The 10,623-nt window shown below is 41.1% G+C and overlaps 1 protein-coding gene across 1 annotated transcript; it reads right to left on the bottom strand.

Annotated features, from left to right (window-relative positions):
* On the bottom strand, positions 8,974-9,381 carry LOC109223097 (RNA-directed DNA polymerase homolog; the record flags this gene model as incomplete). Its single annotated transcript, XM_019387355.1, has 1 exon — positions 8,974-9,381. A coding segment is annotated over exon 1 (408 nt), but the record flags the coding sequence as incomplete, so codon positions are not given.

The following is a 10,623-nucleotide window of genomic DNA, read 5'->3' as shown; positions in this document are numbered from 1 at the left end:
GACTATTTCATATTGCATATTCAAAATACATCTGGATAGTTGTTACGCTGTAATTTATTTCACTATTATCACCTACTAAAATACATTAAACACTATTATGATGTGTTCCATAACTAGATTCTACAAATTTGTTCCTATGCTCCGAATGATGTCAATGCACATGAATTAAACTTTCTTTTGGACTTTGAAGTATAGTCTTTTTCCTTGAACACTTAACATGGTGCGTGTATGACTGTATTTTGTTTTAGCAAAAGATTTTTTTTTTGGAGAAAAACATTGTATGAAATTAAAAAAAATTTGGATAGTTATATCTTTTTCGAAGTTCCATTTGTGAGCAGAAGATTTTTTTCCTTAAGAAGTGTCTTGATATTGAATTTTTTCAGAAACTTCCACTTGAACAAATTTTTATAATTCTAAAAAAAAATGTAGCTTATTGAGTTTTAGATACATTATTTATACATATTAAGTGAATTCTTTCAACACAACTAACTACTGCATTTGAGCCAAAGATATTGGGTTCTGTATATCGAAGCACTGAGTATAAAATGTCTACTTGGGTATATATAGAATTAAGAATGTGACTAAGATCGATAACAAAGTATAGTCAATATATTGGTAAATCGTGTGTCCTCATAGGATCTCTAAATTTCAATTGTTATTTATCTTTATTTTCTTTTTTTGGTTAAGGGGGGGAATATCATTAATAAAACTAAACGTATTACATTAGATAGGTGACCAGTGACAGTATGTACGTTCACTAGAGTTGATAACAGTAGTAGAGTGACTTGCTAAACTATTACAAACAGTCGTAGATATTTTCTTAGTAGTTTTATCTGCAGCCTGAACCAGATGCGTGGCATCGTTTGGAGGGATGCCTAATATGGACTGATAATTGGGAGTAACTCCTTGGGTTCCTAGTTGTGCCAAAACGTGTGCTGTCTTATTACTTCCACGGAAGAAATGTCGCATTAATGGATTCCCAAACGTTTTGATAGGTACCTGCATATATTCAAACTAGTTTCTCTGCATGTGCGTTGCACGTGTATTTCCTATTATTTTTTTACATAACATATATATATATATATATATATACATAAATATACTAATATCTAGCATTCTCACGTAACATGAGAGCTTTTATGAGTAAAGTCAAAAGGCATACTCTCCGACAAAGTATCTCTATTCTTCTAACAATAACATATATATATCAATTAAAATTTTGGTATATTGCTCCAATATAGATGATGCTATAAGCAACATTAATTCTTTGATCAACTTTATCTTCTCCATATTCTTCAACTATGACAATATCAATTGTGCTTTGGTATAATTGTCTTCTTAATGTTGATTACTCTTTTATATAAAATTCAAGCCTCACTTTTTCTATTCTAATGTTCATGGCATGCACTAAAATTTTAGCTTCATCGTATACACCTACAAATAATATTTGTTTACATATCGATAACTGTTAGAGTGATCAAATCTCATCGCTCGATATGAAAGATTGAATTGCATAATGCATTATTTTTAATCTAGTTAATGAAAATTAAGTAATCAAATATTAAAAATTGTAGGCTTTTTATTTTTCAAAAAAAAAAATTTGAACTTGAAATCTTCGATGACCATGATTCTTTCTTCAAATCAGCCTTATCACACCAAGGAACTATCATTTCTCATCCCCAATTACTAAATGGGGCTTAGACAAAGGTAACATACCAAAAAAGAAACATAAAAGAAGTGAAATCAAATTAAAGTGGGACTTAGAGGAAAGTGTTAGAAGGAATTAATATATTTATCAAAATGATGGACTTTAAAATTGCTTTATTCCTTTGCTTTCCAGAAATGATTCAGATGTAGATAAAATGTATTAGTCCAACTTGTAAGAAGTATACCTATATTAATGTAACTTTAGAATACAACAAACTAAAGCGTAGAAGAGTACTCACAAAACTGTTAGGTATATATATATATATATATATATATAAGTTTCACATTACATATCTCAGTCTCAGAAGTACTGAACTTACAAGTCGATTTTGCAGAAATCTTGCCGAGGATTTAGCGAGAAGGATATATAGACGGATTAGTTGCAGGCAGAAACTATGACATAAAGTAGAAGGAAGAAATGACTGATGAAACAAGATGGCCATATTGGTCAAAAAAAAATCAAAAAAGAAAAGAAACTAAAGGGTCAAACTTGAAGATTAACGGAGAAGATCATGAGGGAGGAAAAATCGCCAAAAATTTGATTGTTTAAAGAGAACGAAAAATATTATGTAACTCTTCAACAGGCCCTCTTCAAACACATGATCTGATGGTTTGCGACTGTTTGAAAAGGTTTTCTTTTAGGCCCCGTTTGGCCATACATTTTGGCACCGTTTTTTCAAATCTTTTTTGAAAATATTGTTTGTTCATGGATTAATGATCTATTTTTGAAAAATTTCTGAAATTATTTTTCAAGTTTCCAAAATCTAGTTTATGGTAGATTTTGGGTGAAACTTGTTCTCCCACTCACAAAACTTCAAATTTTTTTCAAATAAAATGCATGTCCAAACATAATTTCAACTTCCAAAAATTATTTTTCAAAACTACTTCAACAATTATTTTTTCAAGTTTCAATTAAATCTATGTCCAAATGCTAGCTTAGTGTCTAGGCTCTTTTGTTTTCCATTGCTCAAGTGTAAGTCCCTTTTTATCATAAAAAGTTAATTAAATACGGGTCGTAGCTTCAATTTTTCATTTTCATTTTGTTAATGAAATACAAAAAGGAACAGTTGTAACTATTAACAAAAAAAAAAAAAAAAAAAAAAGAAGCGTTGGCTTGGTTTTGTTTAGAATTTTATTTAGATTAGTTAAATTTTTAAGAAGGATATTATGGTAATTCAACTTTTAGGTTGAGGGGCTCCCACTTTTATAATTAAAAAAGATATAGATATAGATAAGGAGAGATGGAGGGGCGGCCCAATAAGTTTGGTGGCATAAAGCTAAACTTTAATGTGAGGTCCTTTCAAATAAATCATATATATTTTTAGTTGAAGTAGATTTTTCTAGCTTTTTGAGAATAAAATTACTTAAAATTTTTCGCATAAACCATTTAATCTCTCATGTGCAGTATGATCTTAAGTAATAGAACATGATTCAAGAAGTTGATAACTTTGTATTGAAAGAATTTTTTGATGTTTCAATATACTTGTTGCAATGATGAAAACCTGAGGAAAAAAATAGAGTTTAAAAGTGTATTACATATTTTCTAATGATTAATGAAATCCTTTTTTATATAAAATATTTTACTTTTCTACTTTGAAATACTTAATATGTTCTTCAAAAGATTTGGGGCCTCACGAGAAGAGTTGTGGTGGGATGGATAGTATATCTCCTTCTTTAATCGGAAGTATTCGATTTCAATATTTGGAACAAAAAAATTCCCTTATAAAGAACAATTCCCACTTTAATGGATCTAACACTGTACAAATTTGAATTAAACCAATGTCCCAAATTAAAAAATCGGACATCAAATAAGAATTGAGAAACAAAAATTGGGGCCCCCAAAATTGCAGGGCCTAAAGCCACGATTTAATGGCTTTACCCTCTGGCAGCCCTTGATGAAGTAGGATAATCTTTTTCCCGTAAGCATATATATGACTTCCGTGGGAGCAGCTCGTGGTCCATTACTATCTATAGCGCGTGCTTGAGAGCCATGAGTTCCATTTAAGTATGAGTATTGTAGCCATAAGTTTTTTGTGGAAAAGCCTATGATGCAATGGTCATCTGTACCTAGGGCTATCTAAGAGGAGGGTTCTGGGTCGTTAAAGGGATTGAGTATGTGTCACGATCCCAAACCCGGACCCGGTCGTGATGGCGCCTCTCGTGAAGACAAGACCAGCCAACCATTCCCCAATTCGAAGTTAAATAGCTAAACAACAAGCAAATAGTCTAAAACATGATTTAGTAATACAAAGTAGCAGAAATATCATAACAATGCAGAAGTATAACCAAAAACACAGCCCTAACAGGGGTGTCACTAGTCATGAGCATCTATTAAGTCATAATACAAGTCTGCTAAGTCTGTAAACTAGTACAACTATCTGAAACAAGATAGGAATGATAAAGGAGGAGAAACACGGACTGCAGACGCCAGGCAGCTACCTCGTGCACTCCGAATGTCCGCCTTGATAGCGGAAGGATCAGCACTCGGGAGCGGACCCAGCTACGCCTGAATCTGCACACAGCGTGCAGGGAGTAAAGTGAGTACTCCAACTCAGTGAGTAACAAATGTAAATAACGACTGAAAGCATGAAAACACGTAAGGCACAAGGCATTCTATAATGAAGCAGTAAAACCATTTAAAAATAGTAAACCAGTTAAGCATATAATTAACAAGCAATTAAGGAAACTAAACACGTAAAGGTTCGCCCCTCGGGCACTGTGTCAACAAAACCGCCCCTCGGGCAACATCTCAGTACAATACCAGCCCCTTGGGCAACATCTCAGAACAATACCAGCCCCTCGGGCTCAATCTCACATCACAATGGGTACCCGCGCTCACTGGGGTGTGCAGACTCCTGGAGGGGCCCCTTACGGCCCAAGCGCAATATCAAGGCATCTTGTGGCATCATAAACAGGCTCTCGGCTTCATATCAATATCAAGCCACCTCGTGGCACACAAATCTCAGGCCCTCGGCCTCAAATCAATATTAGTGTTTCCTCACAACATAGGCCCTCGGCCTCAAATCAATATTAGTGTTTCCTCACAACATAGGCCCTCGGCCTTACTCAGTCAAAAATCCTCACAAGCCACTCGGGCAATAGTAAAATAGTGTTTCTCAGCCCAAACATCATTTAAAATATCATTTAAGTATTAAAACTGAGTAAACATGGCTGAGTATGAAAAACAGTGGAAAATAACATGACTGAGTTCAAGTAATAAGTCAAAACAATGAGGAAATATCGATAAAAATCCCCGAAGGGTTCAAATAGTTGGCACGAAGCCCAAATATGGCATTTAGACCAAATAATAATGATATCAAATATGTTTCAGTCAAATACGCGGTAAAATCATCAACAGGGACGGACCAAGTCACAATCCCCAATAGTGCACGACCCCACGCTTGTCATCAAGCGTGTGCCTCACCTCAATATAGCACTACGATGTGCAATCCGGGGTTTCAAACCCTCAGAAAATCATTTACAATCATTACTCACCTCGAACCGGTCAAATATCTAGCTCGCGACGCCTTTGCCCCTCGAATCCGCCTCCACTCGCATCGAAACTATCCAAAATCAGAACGAGGACGTCAAAATATGCTAAGGGAACGAAGCCCAAGCGAAAACAATCAATAATTGGCACAAATCCCGAAATTACCAAAACCCGACCCCCGGGCCCACGTCTCGGAATTCAATAATTTTTACATCAATAGATTCCTCGTCTCCCCACGAGTTCATACATATCAAAAGTTCAGAAATCCAACCTCAAATGGTCCATCAAATCCTCAATCATAGGTCTCCAATCCTAAACCCTAGCTTTCCCCCAATTTTCACCCTTAATTTCCATAAATTCTAGCTCTAATCCATGAAATAATAGCATAGGAACGAGTTTTAGGTCCAAAATCCTTACCTCAATGAAGTTCTCTTGAAATCCCTCTTCCAAATCATCCAAAAAGCTCCAAAGCCGAAGTCAAAAATGGTGAAATAACCCAAAATTCGCGAAGGACCCTTTTTATATCTTCTGCCCAGGTGTTCCACATCTGCGGCACAATACCCGCTTCTGCGGTACCGCATATGCGGTCTTTCCTCCGCTTCTGCGGAAATCACTTAACTGGCCAACAACTGCACCTGCGATCAACCTTCCGCATCTGCGACTCCGCAGATGCGGTCCACTTAGCTGCTATTGCGGTTCCTGCTCCTCAAACCCTTTTTCGCTTCTGCGACCAATCAACCGCACATGCAGCGCCGCACCTGCGGTCCCCAATCCGCAGGTGCGAAAATACCAGAAGCAACAAATTCAGCAGCTGCAACAAAATCCAAACTTCTCCGTTAGCCATCCGAAATCACCTCGAGGCCCCCGGGACCTCAACCAAAAGCACAAACATATCCTAATACCTTATACAAACTTGTTCCAATCATCAAAACACCCCAAACAACATCAAATCATCCCAAACACATCGGATTCAAGCCTAAGTTTCTAAAATCTTCTGAATACCACTTTTGATCAAAAACCCAACCAAACCACGTCCGAATAACCTGAAATTTTGCACACACATCCCAAATGACACAACGAAGCTACTGCAACTCTTGAAATTCCATTCCGACCCCTATATCAAAATCTCGCCTACCAATCGGAAATCGCCAAAATATTAGCTTCGCCAATTCAAGCCTAAATCTTCTCCGAACCTCCAAAACCCATTCTGATCACCCTCCTAAGTCTCAAATCACCTCCCGAAGCTAACCGATCCATCAGAACTCACATCAGAGCCCTCTAACACATAAGTCAATATCCGGTTGACTTTTCCAACTTAAGCCTTCTTAGAAGAGACTAAGTGTCTCAAACTTCACCAAAATCATTCCGGATTCAATCCGACCAACCCGATACCACAAAACACGGATAAACAGAACATAAAAAAGCAGAAATGGGGGAATCGGAGCGGTAACTCATGAGACGACTGGCCGGGTCGTCACATCCTTCCCAACTTAAATAAACGTTCGCCCTCGAACGAGTCAAGAAACATACCTGAAGCCTCAAACAAGTGAGGATATCTGCTCCGCATCTCCCGCTCGGTCTCCCAGGTAGCCTCCTCCACGGGCCGACCTCTCCACTGCACCTTCACTGAAGCTATATCCTTTGATCTCAACTCCGAACCTGACGACCCAAAATAGCTACTGGCTCCATATCATAGGTCAAATCATCATCCAACTGAACCGTACTGAAATCCAGAACATGAGACGGATCCCCAATATACTTCCGGAGCATAGAAACATGGAATACCGGATGCACACTCGACAAGCTAGGTGGCAAGTCAAGCTCATAAGCCACCCCTCCAATCCTCCGAAGTACCTCAAAAGGCCCAATGAACCACGGACTCAACTTTCCTTTCTTCCCAAATCTCATAACACCCTTCATGGGCGAAACCTTCAACAAAACCTTCTCACCAACCATGTAAGACACATCTCGAACCTTTCTGTCAGCATAACTCTTTTGCCTCGATTGCGCTATACGGAGCCTCTCCTGAATCACCTTCACCTTCTCCAAAGCATCCTGCACCAAATCTGTCCCCAATAGCCTAGCCTCACCGGGCTTGAACCAACCAACTAGAGACCTACACCGCCTCCCATACAAAGCCTCATATGGAGCCATCTGAATACTCGACTGATAGCTATTGTTATAAGCAAACTCTGCAAGCGGTAGAAACTGATCCCATGACCCTCCGAAATCAATAACACAAGCGCGTAACATATCCTCCAATATCTGAATAGTGCGCTCGGACTGCCCGTCCGTCTGAGGGTGAAAAGCTATGCTCAACTCAACCTGAGTACCCAATTCTCGCTGAACAGACTTCCAAAACTGGGAAGTAAACTGAGTGCCCCGATCTGAAATGATGGAAACTGGGACACCATGCAACCGAACAATCTCCTGGATATATATCTCTGCTAACCGCTCGGAAGAGTAAGTAGTACAGATAGGAATGAAGAGCGCGGACTTGGTCAGCCGATCCACAATGACCCAAATAGCATCGAACTTCCTCAAAGTCCGTGGAAGTCCTACAACAAAGTCCATAGTGATCCTCTCCCACTTCCACTCTGGAATATCCATCCGCTGGAGCAAGCCACCCGGTCTCTGATGCTCATATTTCACCTGCTGATAATTGAGACACCGAGCTACAAATCCCACAATATCTTTCTTCATTCTCCTCCACCAATAATGCTGCCTCAAATCCTAATACATCTTCGCGGCACCCGGATGAATGGAATACCACGAGCTATGGGCCTCCTCCAGAATCAACTCCCGAAGCCCATCCACATTGGGCACACAAATCCGGCCCTGCATCTTCAACACCCCATCATCACCAATGGTCACATCTCTGGCATCGTCATGCTGAACTCTATCCCTAAGGACAAGCAAATGCGGATCATCATACTGGCGCTCCCTGATGCGATCATATAAGGAAGACCGAGAAACCACATAAGCCAATACCCGACTGGGCTCCGAGATATCCAACCTCACGAACCGATTGGCCAAGGCCTGAACATCAACTGCAAGAGGTCTCTCCCCAACTGGAATACATGCCAAACTCCCCATACTCACTGCCTCTCGGCTCAAAGCATCGGCCACCACATTGGCCTTCCCCGGATGGTACAATATAGTGATATCATAATCTTTAAGCAACTCCAACCATCTCCGTAGCCTCAAATTAAGATCCTTTTGCTTGAACAAATACTGAAGACTACGATGATCAGTGAACACCTCACAAGATACGCCATACAAGTAATGCCTCCAAATCTTCAACGCGTGAACTATGGCAGCCAACTCCAAATCATGAACGGGGTAGTTCTTCTCATGGGGCTTCAACTGCGAGAAGCATAAGCAATAACTCTACCCTCCTGCATCAACACACAACCAATCCCTACTCTCGAAGCATCACAATACACGGTATATGAACCTGAAGCTGATGGCAAAACCAACACTGGAGCTTTGGTCAAGGCTGTCTTGAGCGTCTGAAAGCTCTCCTCACACTCGTCCGACCTTACAAATGAAGCACCCTTCTGAGTCAACTTGGTCAAGGGTGATGCGATAGATGAGAATCCCTGAACAAACCGGCGATAATAGCCAGCCAAACCAAGAAAGCTGCGAATCTCTGTAGCTGAGGACGGTCTGGGCCAACTCTGAACCGCCTCTATCTTCTTTGGATCAACCTAAATACCCTCAATGGACATCACGTGTCCCAAGAAAGCCATTGATCCGAGCCAAAACTCACACTTGGAGAACTTTGCATATAGCTTCTCCTCCCTCAATCTCTGCAACACAACCCTCAAATGCTCCGCGTGCTCCTCCTGACTACGCGAATATACCAGAATATCATCGATGAAGACTATGACAAACGAGTCAAGATAAGGCCGGAACACGCTGTTCATCAAATACATGAACGCTGCTGGGGCATTGGTCATCCCAAAAGACATAACCAGGAACTCATAATGACCATATTTGGTCCTGAAGGTCGTCTTAAGAATATCCGAATCCCTGATCTTCAACTGGTGATAACCTGAACGGAGATCAATCTTGGAGAACACTCTCGCTCCCTGAAGCTGGTCGAATAAATCATCAATGCGAGGCAAAGGATACTTGTTCTTAATTGTTACCTTGTTCAGTTGCCTATAATCAATGCACATTCTCATAGTGCCATCCTTCTTCTTCACAAACAGAACCGGCGCACCCCAAGGTGATACACTAGGCCGAATGAACCCCTTATCAAGGAGTTCCAGAAGCTGCTCTTTTAACTCCTTCAACTCCGCTGGTGCCATATGATACGGCGGAATAGAAATGGGCTGAGTGCCCGGCACCAGGTCAAAACCAAAATCAATATCCTTTTCCGGTGGCATACCCGACAGGTCTGCAGGAAAAATATCAGGAAAATCCCTCACAACTGGAACAGAATTAATACTGGGAGTCTCAGCTCCGACATCCCTCACAAAGGCTAGATACGAAAGACAACCCTTCCCAACCATACACTGGGCCTTCAAGAAAGAGATCACTCTGCTAGGAACATAATCAGTCACACCACGCCACTCGATCCGTGGCACACCCAGTATAGCCAATGTGACTATCTTAGCATGACAGTCCAGAATAGCGCGATACGGAGATAGCCAATCCATGCCTAGAATGACATCGAAATCCACCATACTCAATAATAAAAGATCCACTTGGGTCTCCAGACCCCCAATAGTCACCACACACGACCGGTACACACGGTCTACAACAACAGTATCACCCACCGGGGTAGATATATGAACACGTAAAGCAAGAAACTCACGGGGCGTACCCAAATAACGAGCAAAGTATGATGACACATAAGAAAAGGTGGAACCGGGCTCAAATAATACAGAGGCATCTCTGTGGTAGGCTGAAACAATACCTGTAATAACAGTATCTGAAGTAATAGCGTCGGGTCTGCCTGGAAGGGCATAGAAACGGGCCTGACCGCCCCCTGATCGACCTCCCCCTCTGGGGCGACCCCTGGCTAACTGACTTCCACCTCTAGCTGGCTGGGCAGGTGGTAGTGAAGCAACTGGCGCTGAAGCCGATGACTGACCCCTCTGCTGGGATGAACTAGCAAAACAATGAGGGCACTACCTCACATGTGAACCATCTCTCCACACTCATAACAACTCCCAGGTGCTGGAGAAGGGGACTGAAGGGAACCCCTAGCACCGGAATGACTAGCAAACACACTTGGCATAGAAGAATCCTAAACTGATGGAGCACGGGACGAACCCTAGGCTGGAAGTGCACTGAGTGAGGAATGACCATACTGAGAACTGTGAGAACCATGGCCTGATGATGCCCCACGATAACCTGGGCGAACTGAGGCATGCCTGAACGGACGGCCTCTGCCGTGCTGATATTGGCCCCTC

This window comes from Nicotiana attenuata, chromosome 2, assembly GCF_001879085.1.
Source record: "Nicotiana attenuata strain UT chromosome 2, NIATTr2, whole genome shotgun sequence".
Classification (NCBI taxonomy): Eukaryota; Viridiplantae; Streptophyta; class Magnoliopsida; order Solanales; family Solanaceae; genus Nicotiana; species Nicotiana attenuata.
The sequence above is the reverse complement of the archived record's forward strand: the minus strand, read 5'-3'. Positions and strand labels throughout refer to the sequence as shown.